Source organism: Marmota marmota, unplaced genomic scaffold (assembly GCF_001458135.2).
Source record: "Marmota marmota marmota unplaced genomic scaffold, marMar, whole genome shotgun sequence".
In the NCBI taxonomy this organism is placed as follows: Eukaryota; Metazoa; Chordata; class Mammalia; order Rodentia; family Sciuridae; genus Marmota; species Marmota marmota.
This window is the reverse complement of record NW_025999842.1, coordinates 58,943,570-58,967,437: the sequence shown is the minus strand read 5'-3', so window position 1 is coordinate 58,967,437 and position 23,868 is coordinate 58,943,570. Positions and strand designations below refer to the sequence as shown.

The window sequence follows — 23,868 nt, the reverse complement described above, 5'->3', positions numbered from 1 at the left end:
TAAAGCTCTTGATATTTGACTTCTAGATTATTTTCCAATTTTAGCTTTGATAAACACTGTTCCAGTGAGCAACAAGTGACTTTCTTTACTAGAAGTGTAACTGCTAGGTCTGGATGTATGGAAATTTTAAGGATTTAAAAAAATATATATTGAGGGCTGGGGTTATGGCTCAGCAGTAGAGCACTCGCCTAACACATGCAAGGCCCTGGGTTCGATCCTCAGCACCACATAAAAATAAATAAATAAATATATTGAAAAAAATAAGTATTTAATATATATATATATATATATATATATATAAACTGCTGTCCTGATAGCTTGTCCCAATTAAAATTACCACAAGCTAATCATATCCTGGGAAAATCACTCATTTTCTAAATTCATAGGTGACCAATGGCATCCCATATATTTTTTTCATATAAATGCTTCAAGTTTCATATACCAATTGGTCTCTTCTGTTCCTTCTTGGGTCAAGTAACATGGGCAGGTTACTTAACTCTTGTGTCAGTTTTTCTGATCTATAAGATGGGGTCTGTAATCTGAATGTTGTTAGGATTTAAAACTTAATTCGAGCAAAGCGTTTGAATAGTCCCTGGTCCATTAGATATTTTGAGAACTGCCCGTTCATGTCCTTAATTTGTTTTTCTATCTGGGTGTTTACCTTTTTCTTACTGGTTGTTAAGAGGTCTTACTACATTAAGGAAGTTAATCATCATTTTCCATATATAGTACAAATAAATATCTCTTTCAGCTTTAAGATTTTCCTTTTCAATTTGCTGATGACAGGGTGGGCATGTTTGGTTTTTGGTGGTAGAGGTAGTTTTTTTTCCATCTTTTTGAATTTTTTTGCCATGGAGCTGTCTAAAAATTTTAGATCATCAAATCTTTTCATCATAAGCCAGTATAAATTGGAGATCAAATATTGAAATAAGAGACAAACAGCAGAGGAAACATGTTGCTTAATAACCCTAATTTGTAAGAAAGAAAAGGCTTAATCAATCGGACTCCATTAAAAACTTAAAGTTCTTATGTGAAAAGATACTGCAAACAAACTTACGGTGCAAGACAAACATGGGAAAAATATGTGCAAACAAATCAAAGACGTATGATAGACACGAGGCAAATCACCGTAACATACTAATCCGTAAGAAACCATAAAAATAGCCAAAGACTACAAATGCGCAATTCAGAGGAAAAGAACTATAAATGTTTTGACTTCACTCACAATCAAAAAGGGATGCCATTTTTTTTTTTTTTACATAGGGATTTACTAAGATTCTAAAAACTTCTTTTTGCACAATATTGTGGTCACATTCCAGTGCACAAGGGGCACCTGGATGAGAGAGTAAGTGGGAAGCCAGTTCCTGTGGACGTCCCACTTGCTAAGCCATGGGCCTGCAGGGCTGCCTCATTCTGAGGAAGTGACTTTTATTTCTCACAAAGCACAATATGGGCTAAGAGAGACCCTGATGTACGGAAATATGAGAGTGCAGAAAATAACAGTTCTCATACAGTAAACAGTGACATTGAGAGAGGCTCTTTGGGAGTAATCTGACAAAGTCTGTCAATAGAAAACACAGAAATCTTTTGACCCAGCAACTCCACTGCTAGGTTTTATGGGTGTATGTAGACCAAGATGTTTAGATAAGGATATTCATTTCACCATTGTTCATAACGGCACACACATGCAAGAAGAACCCAGAAATGATATAAAAATACAAGCATAAAATATAAACATATAGGGTTCCAAGCCAGGCTTCAGGAGATTATAAGTAATAGGTCAGTCTGGGCAATTGAACAAGACCCTTGATCAAAATAAGAATTGTCAAAATGGGAGGGGATAAAGCTCAGTGGTAGAGCATCCATGGGTTCAATTCCCAATACCACCAAAAATTTAATTAATTAATTAATAATATATAGGGTTCTTTTAAAGGAAATTTCTATATAGTCACATAACTAAAATATTTTTTGTTTATAGGAGTAAAGGGGTCAATATGGAAATATTTTCAAGCCCTATCACATGAAAAATCCCAAAGTACAGAAGAATAAGTAGAGTATATCTTGTTTATGTTTTAATAAAGGCACATATGTAAAATGTGTGAAATGAAAACAAAATTGTTCATGCTGGGGTGAGGGCTGAGAAATCTAGGAGGAAGTTAATTCTTATTTATTTAGTTAGTTAGTTAGTGAGTTTGAGATAAGTTCTCACTAAATTGCCTCAAACTCCCTCCTGCCTCACCCTCTGCCTTTCGAATAGCTGGGATTATAAGCGTGCACCACCATGCCTGGCAGTAAACTCATTTTGGGGGGAGAAGGAGCATCAGGATTGAACTCAGGGACATCTGACCACTGAGCCACATCCCCAGCCCTATTTTGTATCTTATTTAGAGACAGGTCTCACTGAGTTGCTTAGCACCTTGCTAAACTGCTGAGGCTGGCTTTGAACTTGCGATCCTTCTGTCTCAGCCTCCTGAGCCACTGGGATTACAGGTGTGCATCACTGCACCTAGCCAATAAACTCATTTTTATCCTAAGTAGTCTTGTAATGTTTGACTTTTGACCATGTGCATATTCTTTTCATTAAAAGAAACAAATTATTTTGCCTCTATGATTTCTTTCTATGCCTGGTTTACAAGGAAATGGATAAATATTCTGGAAAAGATATACAGGGACTTCAACAAAACCAGAAACTCCGAAACACAGACAGATAGATACAGGTTCTACTGCAATCTAGTGTGATCATGCACCCTGCATTCACTTGTTTCCCTTTCTCTTAGAAGTGGAGACACTGGCCTTCCAACCTAAGGGCTAAGGAAAAGTAACCAAAAAAGGGTCTGTGGCACAAGGAGGGTAGATAGGATTGAAAAAGGGGAAATAGTTACTAGATGCAGACACCACCCTTCCGATAATGGGGCCAGAGTAACATAATTTCTGAGGTCATAAAAAAAATAAAAAGAATACATACGTCTCATTCACACATCATTGCCTTAAAGTAGTGAAGCTATCATTGAGAATACTTATAGGTTTATTCATATATTCAAGAAATACTGAGCTCAATCTTCATGCCTTGTACTTGGCAATGAAACAAACAGAAGTTTTAGCCTTCCTTGGGCATGAAGCCAGAAGGTACTAGAACCACCCTATGCAGATACCTGTTTAGCCTGTACTTAGAAATAATAGATTCAATAGTCAATAAAATAATGGCAAACCTAATCTTGCATTATTAAAAAAATGGATTATTCACCATACCCAAACAATTTATCCCCAAATGCAAGGATGCTTTGACATCCCAACATCAATTAATGTCACATGTTATATTAATAAAATGAAGAACGAAAGCCATTAATCTTTTCAGAAGAGGCAGAAAAAAAAGCCTTTCACAAGACTTGTGTTTGCCAATCCTTTCATGGTAAGATACCCACAAACCAGGAACAGTAGGGAACTTTTTGACAAAGAACATCTATGAAAAAAGGCACAGCTAACATTATACTTAATGGTGACAGACTATTCCACCTCTTAAATCAAGAATAAAACAAAATGTTCACTCCTGCTATTTGTATTTATTCTACAGGTTTTAGACAGGGCCATTAGACAAGAAAGAAATACCATCCAAACTGCAAAGGAAGAAGTAAAATTTTCTCTTTGTACATGACCTTGTATATAGATCTTTTATGTAGTATGATCTTATATATATATATATATATATATAAAATCCAAAGGAATATACTAAAAAAACTATTTGCAGTTCAGCAGGGTTGCAAGTTATAAGATAAATGTACAAAAATCTTTTTTTCCTTATTTCTAAACACCAGCAATGAACATTCTGAAAATGAACTAAGAATAGAATTTCAAAAATCAGCATACTACAGTGTAGCTAAACTGTGGAGCTAACCTAGATGCCCTTCAATAGAAGAATGGGTAAAGAAACTGTGAAAACACACACACACACACACACACACACATATACAATGGAATATAACTCAGCATTAAAAGAGAATAAAATTATGGCATTTGCAGGTAAATGAATGGACTTGGAGATTATAATGCTAAGTGAAGTAAACCAATCCCAAAAAACCAAAGGTAGAATGTTCCCTCTGATAAATGGATGCTGATCCATATTGCGGGGAGTGGGCATGGGAAGAATGGAGAAACTTTTGGATTGGGTAAAGGAGAGCGAGGGAAGGCAGGGAGCATGGGGGTAAGTAAGATGGTAAAATAAGATGGACATCATTTTCCTAGGTACATGTATGATTGCACAGATGGTGGGACTCTGCATCGTGTACAACCATAGAAATAAAAAGTTGTGTACAACGTGTATATACATTTGTGTATAAAGAAACGAAATGCATTCCGCTGTCATGTATAACTAATTAGAAAAAAAAATAATTTAAAAAAAGTTAAAAGAAAGAAAGAAAAAGAACAGAATTTCATTTGTATTAGCATCAAAATCAATAAGATACTTAGGGAGAACTTTAACAAGGGAAGGCAAGACCAATACACTGAAAAATACAAAACCGTAGAAAGAAATTTTAAAAGATCTAAATAAACAGAAAGACCTCTGTGTTAATGGATTAGAAGATTTCACATTGCTAAGATGGCAATAGTAACTAAATTGAACTACAGGTTCAACACGACCTATCAAAATCCCAGTCAAATAATATTCTACAAGAGTGCCAAGGTGAGTCAATAGGGAAAGAATCATCTTTATGACTAATGTTGCTGAGACAACTGGATATCCAATACAAAGAATGAAGTGGAAACCCTGCAAAATGTGTAACCAACCTAGATGTAAGAGCTAAAACTATAGAACTCTTAGAAGAAACATAGGACTATATATTTTCTGGCTTTGGTTAGGCAATGGTTTCTTAGATATGACATCAAAAACTAAAAACAACAACATCAAAAAAAACCCTTAAAACTGTGAGCTGAAAATCATCCTATTGAGTTGAAAACACAACCAGGAAAACAGTAGAAAATATTTGCAAATCATATTTCTGATAAGAGACTCACATTCAATCCACGTTTAAAATCTGTAGTCCAATTTGAACAATATTTTATCCAGAAATGGGTTTTAAAAACTTAATAACAGAAAGTCAAATTACCCAATTAAAATTAGGCAAAGGTTCTGAATAGACATTTTCCCAAAGAAGATCTAAAAATGGCCAATAAGCACATAAAAAGATGCTTAGTGCAATTAGCAATTAGAGAAAAGCCGATCAAAACCACAATAAGGCCAGGGACAATGGTGTAGACCCATAATCCCAGCAACTCAGGAGTCTGAAGCAAGAGGATGGCAAGTTTGAGGTCAGCCTCAGCAACTCAGCAAGGCTCTTAGCAATTTAGCAAGACCCTGTCTCAAAATGAAATTTTAAAACCTAGGGATGTATCTCAGTGGTAAAATGCCCCTAGGTTCAATCCCCAGTACCAAAAAAAAAAAAAAAAAAAAACCCACAATATACAACTTGGCATTCAGAAGGATAGCTAGGGCAAAAAAAAAAAAAAAAAAAAAAAAAAAAANNNAAAAAAAAAAAAAAAAAAAAAAAAAAAAAAGCTAGACAATAACAAGTGTTGTTGGCAAGGATGTGAAGGATTTGGAACCTTCATACACTGCTGGAGGGAATAAGAGTGCACAGCTAGTCACTTTGGAAAATTGTCTGTCAGTTCCTAAAAAGGTAATACAGAATTACCTATCATGTGACCCAGCAATTCACTCCCAGTTATATACTACAGAGAAATAAAAATAAATCTTCACCAATAATTCCTACAAGTATTATTCATAATACCCAAGAAAGTAGAAATAACCCTGATGAACAGATAAACAAAATGTGGTCTACTCATACAGTGGAATATTATTTGGCAACAAAAAATAAATGAAGGGCTGGGGATGTGGCTCAAGCGGTAGTGCGCTAGCCTGGCATGTGCGGGGCACTGGGTTCGATCCTCAGCACCACATAAAAATAAAATAAAGATGTTGTGTCCACCAAAAACTAAAAAGTAAATATTAAAAGAATCTCTCTCTCTCTCTCTCTCAAAAATAAAAAATAAAAAAAATAAATGAAGTACTGATACTACTATAACATAGGCAGCCCTGAAAACATGTCAACTTAAAGAAGCCATTCACAAAATGACATGTAATGGTTCCATGTACACAAATCTATGGAAACAAAAAGTAGATTAGTATTTAATTGGGGTGGAGCAGGCAAGTGAGTAGGGTGGAAATAGGGACCAATGTATCACAACACTGTGAATATACTAAAAAAACAATATTTTGTATGCCAGTAGGTGGACTTTAGGGTATGTGAGTTACATGTCAATAAAGTTGTCTTTTTAAAAATATTTTTTAGATGTATAGACCCTTATTTTTATTCATTTAGTTATATATGTGGTGCTGAGAATCAAACCCAGTGCCTCACACATGCTAGGCAAGCGCTCTACCACTGAGCCACAGCTTCAGCCCCTAGAAGACAACTTTTTAAAAGAAATGTGGTCTGACCACTTATTTTCAGAAATAACTTGAGTTTTCGTAGAAACCAGAAAAACAGGCACAGCCCTAAAGGGAAAAGATGAAAAGAGCCTGAAATCAAAAGAGGAGAAACAAGCTAAACTATGGTTACAATGAAGATAAGATTTTTTTTTTTTTTTTTTTTACAAAAGCTCAAATGGAGGGAAAAGAGGAACTGTTGGACGCTGTGTTATCGATGTCCCAGACTCAAGCAGGTTGTTTTCCCCAAGCATCCTTACACTGTAATCCCTAGCAGTTGCTCCAGACTTAACCTAGAGCAGGGCTGCCATCAAACAGGACAAGGACCTTCACAGCATTTGTAATCCCAGTTAAACAGCTAACAAGGAGTGAACAGAATACTTGGAAGAGCAGAGAACTTGACATTCCCAGATTCAGAGAACACAGACATCAATAGAAAACTGACCAAATGTTATTTCGCTTTTGTTTTTGTTTAGGACCTGATGACAAAACTTCAGATCTCATAGACTTAGAGATCCAAAGTGGATACCATGAGAAAATTGTTCCACTTCTGAAATATGGCAACTTAAGTTATAACCACTGTCATTCCTCCAATGGACAAACCAAAAGCAAAAGTCTTCTATTCAGATATCTGGACTGGTCCTTTCAATCTACACAAACTTTTAATCCACAAAGCCAAGAACCCACTTGTATAGCACCATTCTATGGCTATTTCTCTGAAATACCTTTTATCATTAAGCATATTTTTTTGTTGTTGTTGAAATCACTTTTTATTAAAATAGATTTGGGGGCTGGAGTTGTGGTTCAGTGGTAGAACACTTGCCTGGCATGTGTGAGGCCCTGGGTTTAATCCTCAGCACTGCATATAAATAAATAAATAAATAAATAAATAAATAAATAAATAAATAAATAAAATAAAAGATCCATTTACAACTAAAAAATATTTTTAAAAAATAGATTTTGCAATCTGTCCATATGGTTAGTCATTTTATTAGAAGTCACAGCACTCTGGGTGTTTTTTATTTGTTTTTTGTTTTTGTTGTTGTTGTTTGTTTTCTGCTATGCTTGGTAAGAGGTAGGATGATTACATTTAGGATTCTGCTTGTTTTCTGCACTTCTTTTATGTCATATTCCTTGATTTTTGTAAATGCAAAATCTTTTTCTTTTCCATTAACCACTCCAAAAATGTTTTGTGACGAACTAAATTTAGGACACTACTTCCTGTCTACCTGTTGTACTGGAGTGATGATTTAATTCTATCTTTTTTAGTGTAGAAAGTTAAAAATGTAACTCTTACTTGAAATGAAAGACATCACACTGCTTTAAAATGAGACAAAGAAAAAAACTATTATTTGCACCCAACACTTTTCTAAATTTAAGATCCTAATCAATACCCCCCACCAGTCCCTCAAAAAGCCATCAATGTGACGTCTTTGTGATGTTTGCAGCAGTGTAGCCATGTCATGGTCTGTCTGTAAGGGAAGGTGCAGTCCTTTCTGGATTGATTTCTCTCCCTTACAGAGGGTCATTCTTTGGGGCATTAACAGAAGCCTCAGTGAAGCTTAGGATATTTCAGGGACTGAAGCTGTGTAACATAAACAAACCCATTGGGGGTGAGGGGTGGGGGTGGGATGAGAGAATGCTATCTAGTTAGACATCCTGGAGCAGATTAATAAACCTTCCTCTGTGCCTTGTCATTTCCTTTCAGCAAGATCCTGTTGATGTTTGCACAATTTAAAAAGTGTATCACATATCTCAATGAACAACATAGATGGTTCCTTTGAGGTTACTGGGTTTTTTAATTGTTGATGGGAAAATATCAAAACAATAACTTTCAAATTTATTTCATTATCCAATCACGTGGCACATCACCGAATAGAATAGTGTTTATCTCTATACAGCTGGGGAAATACCAGACGTACCTTCCTTCCTTTTTTTTTTTTTTTTTTTTAAGAAGATGGAAAAAAGAAACTGTTAAAACAGGGCATTGTAACTCAGAAACGTCACACACATTTCCATAAAACGAACAAGAACTATGTTCATGAGATGTTTCCCTAAACTTTATAGTTTGTGTCTAACATAAACAAAACAAGTATGATTTGAAACAATTACGGGTTTCTTCTGGTAGTTAGTTATTAAGTATTCAGCGTCCTGCCAGGATAGGAGAAGGCCATCGGCACTTCTCCGAAAAACAAACCATAAATCAGTTGACAAGCTTGAAAGAATTCAGTTCTAGTCTGTTAGGAAGCCAAGGGTAAATACAGAAAAACCTGTTCGCATGTTTTTCTTGCTCTCTAAGTTTCGCGTTTTAAAAACACAGTAATACGCAAATGGCGTTTCTCGTAAGTTTCTGGCTCCAAAGAAATTTGGACAAAAACCAAAGCCAAAGCATGTCGCGCAGAAGTGAGGCCTGTGCCTTTAAGGTAAAATCGGCCAGATCCCAAAAGACATTCCACTTTTCACGACAAAGAGTTTGGCGAGCGCTACCTCTGGGGTTTCTCCGAGGGACTTGGCGGGTCCGAGAGGAACCCGTGGAGTCCGCTAGCCCCGGCCTGTCCCGGGGGCCCCGCTAGCCCCGCGCCCGCGCTGCGGGAGCGCATCGCGCGCGCCGGGACTCACCGCTGCCGGGCTGCGGGGACAGCGTGGAGACCGAGGTCTGGCCCATGGCCAGGGTCGCAGGGCCAGGTCCAGGGATCACGCGGTTCCTTCGGTCCTTCGATCATGGGTCCTCTCCCAGACAGCTTCCCAAGCGTCCATTTCCCCTCCCGAGCCGAGCAGCCCGCCCGGCCCCGCACCTTCTCCCGAGCGCGGGTCCCCAGCCCGGCCGGCCGTAGCCGGCGCGGCGGATCCAGCCCAGCGGATGCCTGTCATTCCTCTATGCAGATTAGCTGGGGTCAGGGGTCACAGGGAGAAAGGAGGGGGCCAGGGCGATAGGGAGGGGAGGAGGGGCAGTGGGGTTGGGGGGACAAGCTGCAGAAAGGTCCTGGGGGAGGCCCGGGCAGGGCCGGTGGCACCCAGGGGGCTGGGAGACCCGCACCCCCTCAGGGTAGTAGAGAACCAGATTATCAGAATATTCCCCTTTAATTTAAAAGGTTCAATGTCAAATGATCCTTAAGGGCTAAAAGAAAAAGGAATTAAAGTACTTAGTCACGGTACTTAATTTAAGAAAATTTCTCTCTTGAAAGTTAGTTCCTTCCTGATACTCCCAAGTACTGCAGCGCTGTTGAATGTGCGAGATGTGGGGTTTGCTCCTTTTAATAATCATCTTCCTTTTAACAAATACGATTAAAACAAAAAACGATCTTAACGGCCTCAGGTTGGACAACAAATCTAAATGAGGGTATCAAGTGTGAAGTCAACTAAGCATGATGCACTTAGCGCTGGACCACAGAAACTCCCGGGGTGTTCATTTCCTGTCTCTCCAAGAATCACCACTAAACAAGGTGTTTAAAATGTACAGAAGGTGAAAAAACAGTAACAACAATCAATATTCTAAAAGATACTATCCCCTGAAAGCTGAAGTAAACCCTACTATAACATCCTCTTAAATCTCAATTTTCTTAAAACTAAAATTACAAATAAATACTCGATCTTGACAATTGATGATTAGTATATTGAGTCATTTGGATTAATATATGTATGGTGCATTAGATGGAACAGTGGTCACATCAATGTGTTCATTTTATGAAAATTCACTGAGCTGTGTCCTGGTATGAGCATCTTTCTAAATGCATACACTTCATTAAGAAGTGAAAAACAAAAGTGCAATATAGTGGGTCACTGACACCAGCTTTCATTTCGTGGTTTATCCTAGTCAACTCTGAAATTATGAAAAAAGCAGTTATCATATGTGTCTTACAAGATAATCTGAGTTTTAATACTTTAAACATAATCATTTTCCTACCATTTGTATTAAGATTAGGCAGGGCCTTATTTTATTTTTATTTTTGAAAAATGCTTGTTTCATTATTGTTAAATAAATTGCTGTATTTTTTCACACCCAAATAGCGGAAACTTTGGTTTATGGAAGAGCCTTTTCTTAAAATAGTGTGATCAATTTTCTGCTTCTCTTTGCCTCATTCACTCTGAAGAAACCCTGATTTGGGGGAGGGGGCTGGGATCAAATCCTTGGAGCATGCTAGGGAAACACTGCCACTGAGCTACATCCCTAGTCTAAGAAATCATGATATTTCCAATGAAACGGGACTTAATCAGAATGTGAGTTCTAATTAGGGCAATCAAATTAATCCTGAATTTCCTTGCAAAATACAAAAACGTTGGGTTTTAGGAAAACAGTCCACCTGGGGAATCCAGTAGTGAAAGTAAGCAATTATATTTGCTTTTTCTTCCATATCTTTGCTTTAAGTTGCCTTAAGGAACAAACAAAATAGTTAAATCTAAGTCAGAGGAGGGAATGTCTTATTACTCCTCCTATTGACAGAGCTTAACTGATAAAGAGGGTCAGTAATTCCAGAAAATAGACGTTAAATCTTATACATTAAAAAAACATAGATATAATAATTTTAAGAAATTGATAAAAGTTAAACACTGAGGTACAATATTATTTTTTGCTATCACTACTTCTTTTCCTTGAAAAACAATGGTGTACTTTTTTTTTTTCCTTTCTTCTACAGATTCTTATTATAAACATCAAGGGTGCTCTTCAGTTCTAGTTTTTCAGGATTTGCTTAATACATCCATATTTACCTTATACAAGACCTTTCATGATTTCCTAGTCAATAGAATCTTTAGCCTCATCTGGGAGTCTTATAATCCCTGATCAGGTTACATAATTTTCTCTGAAATTCTTCCAGTTCCATTACATTATCCTTGAAGCATGTCAACCTAAATGGCAGGAAGTATTCACTAAATTTTCTCTTTTAAAAAAATATTTATTTCTTGGTGTAGATGGACACAACACAATAGCTTTATTTTTATGTGGTGTTGAGGATCGAATCCAGGTCCCACCCGTGCTAGGTGAGCGCTCTACTGCTGAGCCACAATCCCAGCCCACTAAGTTTTCTTTATAAGGGTGGGATGGTTATTCTGTTTTCACACTGATAGGACTTGGTGTTTAAATGGCTCTTTAAAAAAAAAAAATCATAGCTAACAAATTATGCTAAGGAGGATAGAAAAGTCTATAAAGAAGTCCCTAAATTCCATTTGAGGTCATAACATAAAGATTAGGTGTTATCATTTAACAAGGGTATTTTAATGTAATTCCTCCCCAAGTTGTCTTACTCTTGGCTTAATAGAACTCGTGCAGCTTTACAAATAGGACTGGGTGTTACTCTCATGGGTTTATAGTTGAACACTGGAAACACTCAATGTCATCTGAAAAATATGGTCATTTCTCTGTATACCTCTTTCTAGGGAATTTGTAAAAATACTCAGCAATATTAGTGCCAATACTAACTCTGAGGAAGCCGTCTATTTATAATTCTTCAGCATTTATCCCATTGGTCTCACTCTTTGTTCTGTATTGCTAACCCAATCTTTTATCCCATGGTATCCTAGTAAATGCTTAACAGCTGGTTTAGGCTAGAGGTGGGAGACAGAGGACAGCACAAGATCAATTTGTGATTTCTACTGTTTGCTGATCTTCATGATGTAAATACTCCAACAATGGTCAATTCTACCAACAACCAAACAGCTAGCAGAACTGAAGTCATGGGCTTGCAGATGTCTTTGAAACGAAACAGTTTGGCCCACAAACCTGGATGAGTCGTCTTCAATGCACCATGACTTCTATCTGGTATGATACACTGCCATTAAATCATACCATGACTGAATTTGAGGAACAGTTTCTATTAAGCTTTCCTAAAAATATAGAATAATGGCATTTACTTATTTTTCCACTGAACACCCATCTAAACATTTTTCAACTCCTGAAAGAATTATGATTTATTCATTTACTTCTAGAAAAAAATCAAAATTGAGGGGATTACTTGGAATTTCCCCTTCTGAGTACTTACAAGGTTTTCAAGTATTTTACCCTACAACACAGATTTCACTGTCTTGTTTGATGCAGGAGTGATTAAGCTCATCCATCTGGAGTACCCAGAGTGACACCTACACTTGTCCTGGACAAAAGTCACTATATTTGTTAGATAAAATTTAAAGCAGACATAAACCTAAACTTTACCAATGGAGATTTTGTGGAAAAGTCCTTTCTTACCAGGGCAAGATTCAAATTACAGGCATACAATTTGGTGGCTCAAGAAGACAGCTGACAATGAGTACAACCACTACTGCAAATCCTGAAACTTCAGTCACCACTAGACTTTTCCAAGTAGCCAAATCTAAGCTTGGAGTCAGAGGCAGGAAGCACGAACCTTCCTCCCCCAAGAGCATTCATGCCAGGCACCTTTTCTGCTAGGACCCACTGTTTTGGGGGTGGGGGCTCATGATGGGAAGTAAGGACTAGATAGAGTTCCAGCAGATGAGATGGGTATCAGGACAGTAGTGGTCTTGGAAGCTAAGATGGCTGCTGATTGTGGGCACATACGAGGACATGAAGATGACATTAATTGACACCCTTAGTTCCGTATTTGGCCATGAGGATAGAGCTAGTGATGTTTCCTTGGCTAATGAGAACTGTAGCAAGAACCCTTTCCCAGTGGACGGTAAATGAACTCAAACATAGAAATTTTCCAAATAAAGATTTTTTTTCTCTTTCGTTTTTTTTTTTTTTTGGGGGGGGGGGTTCCACTCTGTTTCTCTGGCTAGCCTTGAACTCCTGGGCTTAAGTGATCCTCCTGCCTCAGCTTGCTGAGGAGCTGGAACTATAGGTGCATACCACTGAGCCTGATTCTCCAAATAGAATTTTCCAAAATTTATCTGTTTGTTTTCTTCATATACCGGTCAGAAAAAAACAAAGGAAACTCATAGATTATCTAAAACTATCATTTTAGCTAATTATTTTATTTCACCTACCATTATCAGATTTACTAAAAAGCAGGAATCTGTCTTTTCTCTCTTCCTTTCATAGAATTGCTAGAAGGTAATTTTTTTCTAAGTGATAAGAATTTCTTAAAACAAGAGTTTCTAATAATTAGTAAAAGAATACATATATATTACATAAAAATCTCAAACTAAAAACTGATATGCAAAAAAATTTTAAGTATTCAGGTAGGCTCCCTCCAACCTTTTTTTTTTTTTTGTACTAGAATTTCTTCCAATGTTTTTTAAACTTTGCATTTCTTCAAAACTTGGGTACATTTTTATAAGGGGCAGACTACTTAGGAAAACATGACCATCTAAAAGCAAATAGAAATTTTACTGGATATTATGCTTTCAGTTGACTTTCTGGATTGTAACTAGTGTTTACTTTTAAAAATGTAACCTACTGCAGTTGCAAACTAACTACTTACCATACCTTTTATTTTGACAATTCGGAAAGACAGTAGTTTTAACATGATATTAACCAATTTTTTAAAAAAGATCTTTTTTAAAGCAAAGCATCACAACTAGTTATATTAAGCATCAGTAGAAGAGAAGACCACATTCCATAAATATTGGGCAGAACAGGAAACCAACCTGTAACACAAGCTTTTCTTTCCTATTGTTCTCATATTTTTATGTGATTTATTTCCCGAGTTTCCCTTCTTCTGCTTGCTCAAGCTAACAGGATTAACAAAATACCTTACTTCTGCCCCTCCCTGAGTCAGTCTCTGCAGAGGGCGTGGTGAGGCTCACGTGTGCTTACTTAGTGACCAAGCTGACAGCTGGAAGATTTACTCTGGAAAATAAAGACCTCAAGTCACAGTGCTGGAATTTCCTTTCCCAAAAACTTTCCCTCCACTCTAGAAGGAAAATTGTCTATAAGTTGTTGCTCTTCTTTAAAGCAAAACAAATTACCATCCATAGTACTTGAAAACTCAACTGCCATACAATTGATAATCTTTAATTTACAAACCAAAATATATAGAGAACAGTCCTTAAAGGCATCTTTAACAATTACTGCCTGATTTACACAAAATAATTGCTTAAAGTCAAATGTTAATTGTGTTTTGGTAACTGTCACAACCATCCATTTGTCAATAAAAGAATAAATAAGCATTCATTTTATCTTAGTAAGATCGACTTAGAGTGTGGACCAAAATACCCCTCATCTGTGGATGTATGTATGATTTTGGTAACAGAACGTTGATTCCATAGCAAGAAGATGTCAAGTCCCTCAGTGATTGTATATATCAATTCCTGTATGTATTGCTCCATTAAATAATCATCCATTCAACTGGAATTGGATGCAGCATCTCTAGGCCTGGACGTGAGGATAAATGAAACATGACAGAGAGACCCTTCCCTGGTAGAGTCTCACAGTGGAGGCTGGATGATGGAAGGTAATATTGTAGCTTACTAGTAAAGGACTAACAGAGTGTACAATGATAGAAGTTCGTTCCTCCCATATTAAGGATGCACAGTGAAATGGTACAGAGAAGACTCTGAACTTGACTCATTACTAAATCCACATCTTCCACACAGAGAGATGGTGATTTATTCTGAAGACACCCCACGACTGTGGACTGCTTCCCAAATGAAGCAAGATTAAAATCTGGTCGTATATAGTCTGTATTAGCTATATGTATTCAACTATATTTATTTGATGATGTGCTGCAGCTAAACTTATCCTTGAACTATAAAAGTATCCATTTCAAATAAAGAGTTCCATGAGTTTTTTAAACTTCACCATCAAGTTTCAGAAAATTTTGAGAACCCTAAAGCATCCTATCATGCCTTCTTCAGGTGGTCCCTGCCCCACCCTGACCCTGGTCATATCCTAGGCATCCAGCATTACCTACTTTCCATCTCTATAGTTTTGACTTTTCTAAAGTTTCATATAAGAAGAATAGCATATGTTGTTTCTAAATGGCTTCTCTCACTTAATATTTTTGATATTCACCAATGTTGTTCTGAATATCCACATTCTGTTCCTTTTTGTCCTAAGTAATCTTCCATTATATGGCTCTACCAAAGTTTGTTTATCCAATTCCCCACTAATGATCATTTGGGTTGTAACTGTATCTCAATGTATTCCAATTCTATGAAAATACATTGGATCTATATTGTATTATGTGTATGATAGTCCTATATTAGCAAAATTGATTTATTGGTTCGTCATTCATTTAACAAATCTTTATTACGTATCTCTTTTGTTCTAGTCTCTGTTCTAAGTGTTTGGAATATAGAATTACACAAAAAGCAAAATGCCCATACTTCTAGAACTTACAGTCTAATGAAAGGACAAAAAAATAAGTGGCAAACGTAAGTCGGTAAATTTATAGAAATTTAGAACTCAAAAGTGTTAAGAAGTAGAAAAGGATCTAAGAGAGATTAGATTGGCATGTGGTGGTGACAATAGTTTTCTCTGAGAAGAGGAGGTGATGGAGTTAACCATTGATTAGCTGGGGGAAGAGCATTCTAAGCAGAAAGGCAGTTAAAGTAAGGAGAGGCGCCTGGTGTATGCTTGAGGACCCTGAGGGCCAGCGAGGTTGGAGCAGAGCAAGTGTGGTAGAGATAAGGAGAAGGGATTTATAAACCATGCAAGGCCTTGCCGTTGACTGTAAAGTCTTCAGCTTTGAGTGCAAGAAAGAGGGAGAAGTGATGATGGTTTTAAGCAAAGTCCTGACATGATCTGGTTCATGTTTTATGATCACTATAGCTTCTATCTAGAGAACAGAGGAGACAAGTTTGGAAGCAGGGAGACAGAGACTACAAAATAATGGTGGCTTAGACCTGGCCAGCAGCAGGGGGAGTGGGAAACATACCTGCACACTGGACACGTTTTGAAGGCAGAGCCAAATTGTTTCATGAATTAAATGTGGGGTGTGGGAGAAAACACAAGGAGCAAGAAGGACTTCAAATTTTTTTTTGCCAAGCAATTGGAAGGATCCAGTTGCCACTAATTAAATAAAGTAGGGCCACAATGAGTGGAGCAGTTCTGAAGTGGAAAATTAGAAGGTGTCCACGAGACACTCAAATAGAGAATGAAAACAATCATGGATCCCAAGAGGGAAAAAGCACATCCTAGTGAAATTGAGTATGAAGAATGAAGAGAAAAAAAATTTTTTACATAGTGGGTAGAAAAGACAGATACTACTTAAAGGAAACACAATAAATCCAAGAAGTCAACAGAATTATATTTCTCTAGTTATAAGAAAATAACCATCAATTTAGAATTCCATACCAAGGAAAACATGGCATGCACAAGACCCTGGGTTCAATAACAACAACAACAATAACAAAAAAGGCAAGGCACGGTGGCACATGCCTGTAATCCCAGCAGCTTGGGAGGCTGAGGCAGGAGGATTGCGAGTTCAAAACCAGCCTCAGCAATTTAGCGAAGCCCCAAGCAACTCATTGAGACCCTGGCTCTAAATAAAATATTAAAAAGGGTCAGGGATACAGCTCAGTGGTTAAACACCTCTGGGTTCAATCCCAGTACCAAAAAAAAAAAAAAAAAAAAAAAAACAAGAGGAAAGAATTAAGTACACATTGAGTAAATACTGGATCATAGGAGAAATCTCAATTTGAATTTTAAAGAATTTTATCACACAATCCCCAATCTTTGACTATGGTTCAATTAAATTAGAAATCAATAGTAAAAAATAGAAACAAACAAAAACTAACTATGCATTTTTAAAAACTAAAAAAAAAAAAAAATAAAGTACAAAACCACACAAATAACATACAAAATAAAAGTGTAATTTATGAGTTGTTTAGGACTAAACAACTATGAAAATACTACAAAATCTGTGGGGTGAAGCTAACATAGTAATTAGAGATATATTTAAAATTTTAATTGCCTTTATAAAAAAAACAAGAAACATTTATTCAAGGAGGAATAATATAATCACACCAAGAAATTAGGTAAATATTAAATAGTTGAAGCTGAAAAAAAAGGGGGAAAAAAGAAAACAGATTTATGAAAGGCAATAATAAAAAAGCGGGGAGGAGGGACACAAACAAAATGGATATAAAAATCCAAAGAGTCAAAGTCCCTGCTTTGGAATATTTAGTACTTTGATTCATCCAAGTGAGAAGCAAGCGTTGACTCAATCTGTTAAGAGAATGCCCTGCATCTATGAATTAAAAAAGTAATTAAATATAGGTGAAGACAATTTAAGATGAAAACCAGAATTATCTGGTAGTTATAAGAAGGCGATTTAAAACTTACTGTTATTGCTTTCAGAGGAAAATATAGATGCGTTTTTAGTCTCACTTAAACCACTTTCCTTATTAAATGGCTCAGCATTCAATAATGAGAAACAGTCACTGCTTATTTTTATTTTCTTTAGAGTCAATATGTCTCTGTCCTATTTTTTATTTGTAGTACAATTGTGTCTTTAAAGCTCCAAATGACATCTTAGGGGAATCACAAACAAAATAAGTAGTTTTCTCAGCCAGGTTTAACTTCAACTTTCTTTACTTTTATGTCCCTGGAATTTTAAAACAGGAAAGGGGGGGGGGGACTAACAAGGTTAGTTCCTTAAAAACACTTAGTTTTTTAAGGACGTAAATCTAAACCTAAGAAATGCCTCCAAGTCAAATAACCCTCTAGGGAAAACTGAACATATTGAAGAGACTTTTTAATATAAAATGGATTTCAGTAACTGCAAATGACTTCTCAATTAGGGAAGGTTGACACATTCTCTAAACAGGTATAAAGATGGGAGCCGGAAAGGGAGGGCAGCCTCGTAGCTAGCAGGTGTTCTCTGACTTAATGTTTCATCAAAACAAGATTTATTCAGGGAGAAATCATATAATCAAACAATTAAGAAGTAGACATACAAAATCGCCATTTTAAATCTACTCATGCTCACCAATGCAATGACTCTTTCAACTGAAGAGTTTTTATTTCCCAGCTTCTCCAAGTAAAGGGACTTCAGTTTTGAGACTGCACAAGGGAAGTTCTTAGAAGTTAGGAAAGGACACAGTAGACAATAAGGAAAAAAAATTTTATCTGAGAGGTTTCTATTTTATTTGCAAAATTATTGCTATACTTTAAAAGATCTGTTTATTTATTTAGCAGGAGAAAATTTTGTAAAGATTTCTCTTTGCACACATAAAGCCTCAAAGATTCTAATGTTCCTTCTGACTATTTGATTTCTTTTTCTATACGTATGTTTACAGTGTTGCAAACCAGCAGCACACTTAGTGATTTGTTTCTGGAAATCAATGCTAAAAATAATATTCAATTACATTTATTAAAGAAAACAGCTATCTTAATCTTAACCCAGATTTCCCACCTGGGTCTATTCAGGGTGATTATTTTTACTTTGCTCCCATGTTAAATAATTGTCTTACTTCATCTAGTGTGTCTCATTTCATGCAAAAGCAATGAATATTTAGGTGTGTTCCATTATTTATGACAATATAGAAATAGCTAGTCCCTGACCATTGATACTGCCGTGTGAAGAGTGAAACTTACTTTCATGGCTTACTAACACTGTAGTTACTTGCAATTTATGGCTCATTTCCGTTGCATGTTCTGAGTTTTCCTAAAGCCTTGGTTTGCAAACCTTTGTTTGTCCCTATCTTCTATACTATCGTAGGGACTCATTGTCCTTCATGGTTTTATTTTCTGTGCCTACTTGGTTGGGTTTATCAATATCTGGGCACCACTTGTTCTACATTTGTTTTCTAAGGGATATGCCACTTAGACATCAAATCCTCTGAGCCCTTAATCTATATATCTCCATAGCAACCTCCTTAGTGGAATTTATCTCATGGCTGTTCCTCCTCTAGCTCCCTCTCTGGACTGAATGTCACTTGGAGGCCATGTCTTATTTACCACTGGAACACCAGCTGAATCCGCACATGGCTGAGTGCTCAGTATTTTATATATGAATGAATGAATCTGGTCTGTAGCAATACACTGTTCACATCTGCAAGAACCAGGGAAAACAGGAAAAGGAAATTGAGGATACAGTGGAAGTACTAGGGGCAGGCTCACTCTCAGGCCTACCATTAAGCAGAAGTGTCAGTAGAATACCATTTACACATGAGCACTTATATTTTTGCATGAAGTAATTGAGAAAACATAGGATCTGAATATTGCCATAACCATGTTTAATATCCATCTCCTAAATCCATACATTTAAATTTTCAATGTGTCCAGTGAAAGCGCTGTTCAGTTTCTCTTCTGAACTAATTGGCCTCTGTCTTGTTAAAAATTGATTTGGTTGAAATATAGCAGTGCTAAAGTTAAACACTGGCCTTCATTAACTGCTAAATCACTGTACACATGAACAAATTGGAAGGAGAGGTCCAGGGAACTCTACTTTTGGAGGAAGGAAACATTTGACTGAGGTAATACAATAAACGTTTCTTAACATGTGTGCTGTGGTGACAGATGCTAAAGTGGACCTTTGGTGCTCGCACCATTGTGTAATCCCCTCCCTTGAGAGTGGGTGGAGGCTGTGACTTTCTTCTGGCCACTGACAGTGGCCAGGATGTATGTGATTATGTGTGTGTAGTTATGTTACATAAAACTTAGCCTCTGTCTCCTTAGGAGATGACCTCTCCCTCACTGGCTTTGAAGAATGAAGCTGCCATGTTGTTGAGGTGCTGCATGGAGAAGCACGAGGCAAGAAGCAGAGGCAGCTTCAGCTCATGGCCAGTAAGAAACTGAGTCTGGCATTCTCCAAGGAAAGGAATGCTGCTAGCAACTATGTGAGCTGGGAAGTCTTGGGTGGGAAGGACCCCAGCCCTCACCTCGAGAGCAACTTTGTGAGAACCTGAGACTCAAAACAGAGGACATCATTAGACTGTACTCTACCAGAAGCACAGCATCTGAGAGATAATATATGTTGTTGTAAGCTGCTAAATTTGTGGCAATATTGTTCAGTTAAATGTATTATATATAGCACAGGGGAGTATAGATTTCATGGCAGGAAAATCTACTAGGTAAAACTGGAGGACTAAAAGAAGATTATGTATGAGAAGTCTAATCTGAACCAAAGGAGAGATATAGCATGGAACAGGCAGACATCCTAGAAGCCAAGAAGAGTTAACCTAACACTTTTCTCGTGAGCTCAGAGAGCTCCAGAGCCATAAAAAATAGACTTCAGCCAATAGCTGATGGGAATGGTAGTTTACATATCAAAAATTTATAGCTTTTTTGATCATATAACATATTTCATTCAGAAATATTATAATGATACCAACAAACTATACACCCCACCCAGCATATCTGAATTGCAGAAGCAGTCCTTAGGAAGTCATTTAAATCTGTAAGAGACCAAAGTGTGAGCTCAAGCCCCAAAGACTGTGAATTGTAATCCATTCCAGATATTCAGATAATTGTTTGAACCCATACCAGCAACTCTTACACATCCAGCTATAGGTAGCATACATGGTCATATTTTTCTAATGACTATTCCAAATGGAGAACACAGGCTGAGAGCTCAAGAAGAGTGAAATGGTTCATTCTTAATAAATAGGTGGATACATAGATCCAATCTCCTACTATTGGAATACATACTTTGAGAAAAAAGTAAAATCTTTGTTTACTTCCTAATCCCCTTGCACAATGGTGGCAATCAGCACATATTTTTCGAATGAAGAAGCAGATCACTATTTCCCTAACATTTCCTCATTTTTCAAATCATACTTGAATCAACTTTGAAGATTAACTTACATATGTGAAATGATTAGAACACAGCCTCACATGGAGTAATTGATCAGTAAAACTTAACTATTATTATAGCACATTATCTAATATGTTTCATTGAAGAAACCTCTTAGGAAAAGGAAACTAAGTGCTGTAATTCATTTCTAAATACTGGAATCCCTTACCATTAGAGGTTTAACATCAGGCTCAGTTTTAAGTTCTATTTAAGTTTACCCCAAATGCCAATAATTTAAAGTAATTTTAGAATATTGGATATTTTCCAAAATAACAAAGCAAGCCAATGGCTAAATGCAGTTTTTGCTATAGAAGTTAATGTTAAATCATGCTTTTCATATATCACAGATTTGAAATCTCTATAGTCCAAACTTTACCCTAAGCTAGCAACTATGACATCCCATCCAAATGGTTGGGAAATGCTTCAAGTGTTTCCTAAAATTAAAAAGACTGGTTATCCCAAGTGTTGTCACAGATATATAACAACTGGGACTCTCATACATTGTTGGTGGGAGTGAAAAATGATAATTTGGAGTTTGGAAATTTACTCTGGCAGTTTCTGTAAAGTTAAACATACACCTATCCTATGACTCAGAAGTTCTACTTGTCATCTGTCCAAGAGAAATGAAAACATACATCCATAAAAAGGTCTGTTCAGGAATGTTCATAGGCGCTCTATTGATTAAACTTATTTTTATTTTTAGATGGTGTTCTCACTAGGTTGCCCAGTCTGGTTTTGAACTCCTGACTCAAGTGATCCTCCAGCCTTAACTTCCTGGGTTGTTGGGACAATTGGCACATACCAGGACACTCAAAACAGCTTTATTTCTAATAGCAAAACCTAGAACAGATCAAATGTCTAACAATAGGATAGGTAAATAAAATGTGGCATATCCATGAATGGAGTACAACTCAACAGTAAAACACTGTGATGTGCTTTCCAGACCTTTCTCAGGAGTAACATAGTCACCTGCCAGGACTATGTTAGAGACAGCCCTCAGCTGTCAGTCACCCTCCCCCTTTTGGGGGCGGGGTCCTCTGGCTGAAACCAGAGTCTACTACCTTCTTCCTAGAGAAGCAATCTGATCAGCATGGGGTGGGCAAAAGAGCTCCCAGGCCACAACTTGAGGTGACATGGATGGGCCAGTCGAGTGCCAGTTCTTCCACTGGGGTCTGCCAAGGTTGCAGGGAACTGCCTTACAGCTCCACTTGTCCCTCTGCCCAATTCTGTTCATTTCTCCTCCCAGCATGCTCGTCATCATCTCTTCTCAGGAAATCCAAATTGTGAGAAGCTACTGATAAACCCAACAAAACGAAGGACCTCAAAACCATTTTATTGAGTGAGAGAAACCAGACACAAAAGAGTACATGTTCTGTGATTCCATGTTTGGAGCTCTTGGATGGGAAAAGCTAATGCATGGTGAAAGAAATCAGCAATGCTTGTCCCAGGAGGGGCACGAAGGATATTTTGGAAGATGGAAACATTCTACATCTGGATAGAGGTGTGATTACATGGATGTATGGCAATTGTCAAAACTCATTGAATTATTCTCATAAAAAAATCTGTTTATTTTATTGTGAATTGGTCTACATATTTTAAAGCAAAGATTTTTTTAAAAAAATCATATAGAACTTGGTTCAGATTGAATTTATGGTCATCCAACCTTCAAAATATTTAGATTTTTCTCTGTGGCCAATCAAGCACTCACTGTTCATTTGGAACCTGGCAGTTAAGTTTTTGAACGTAAGTTTGTGAATTAACATGTATATTGTGCTCATCTTTTTATGGATTTCAAAAACTAATAGATGTGCTATTTCAGTTTCACATTAATTTTAGAATGCTACGCTAGTCAGCTCCAGCTCCAGAGAGGCCTGTGGAAACTCATGCAATTGCTTTTTCCACAATGCAATCTATTCATCAATGCACTGGGTACAAGATTCACTCAACTATAAATTCATCTACCTGTATTGTCATTAAGCACTGATGTCCCAGAGAATTTTTCTGGATCACATTACAAAATTATAGACTGTTAGGAAAGACTTGAAAGCTCCTGAAGTTTGCGGATGAGAAAGCTTAGCCTCCAGGTAAGTGAATTGCTAAGGTCAAAGGAAGTTCTTCTGTGCCGATTGTCTCCTGGCAGTTTGGTTTGGAAAAGAAAGTCAATGAATGTCTTTTGTCCCAGACTTCTCCTTCCCTCTACTTATGTTTCTTATTTTAAAACCCTCCAGTCATCAACTTAAGAAGTTTTAGTTAGTGGAGTACAAGACTCTTTTGATTTTAATAGAGATTTAATTTTTGGCACAATCTAGGAGAAAGCTGTTGGCTCTCCTCTTCTTCCTCTCATACAGCAATTTGTAGGAAACAACTTTGGTGAAAACCACATGTGACTTTTAGTAGACAGGTTTGGCCAAGAGACTAAGGACATTTTACTAAAAATTCCAAAGAACTTTCATTTTTATGGAAAGGTAATAACTGGCATGTCATTATATAATTTACAAAAGTAAATCATAAGTGAGACCACTATGTTACAATTAATTTTTCCTAGAAAACTTAGTGACTTTCATGCAATTGGTTGTAAATCTTTGTTTAGTTGGTTTTTGTTTGTTTGTTTGTTTGTTTGATTTTTATTAGTTCAGATGGGTTTTTTTCCCCTCTCTCTTTTCTAGAAATATCTGGGAAAATACATAAAAGCAAGGAAACACAAAGAAAACCTATAATTGATGACATATCCCATATTGTATACTCATCTCTTTT

At 36.9% G+C, this 23,868-nt stretch overlaps 1 protein-coding gene across 10 annotated transcripts in view; it reads right to left on the bottom strand.

Annotated features, from left to right (window-relative positions):
- Nucleotides 1–23,868, bottom strand: part of Phactr2 (phosphatase and actin regulator 2) — a 199,493-nt gene that overhangs the window by 126,108 nt on the left and 49,517 nt on the right. For 5 of the 10 annotated variants that reach the window (XM_048799307.1, XM_048799326.1, XM_048799300.1 and 2 more), the window contains exon 1: nucleotides 9,101–9,354. The exons of 2 other annotated variants lie outside the window; for them this stretch is intronic. In XM_048799307.1, the coding sequence (XP_048655264.1) occupies nucleotides 9,101–9,146 (46 nt within the window). In that variant the 5' untranslated portion in view covers nucleotides 9,147–9,354. Of the gene's footprint in view, nucleotides 1–9,100; nucleotides 9,356–23,868 lie in introns of those variants that run through there. 3 more of the 10 variants (XM_048799290.1, XM_048799293.1, XM_048799315.1) reach the window with 2 other exon arrangements.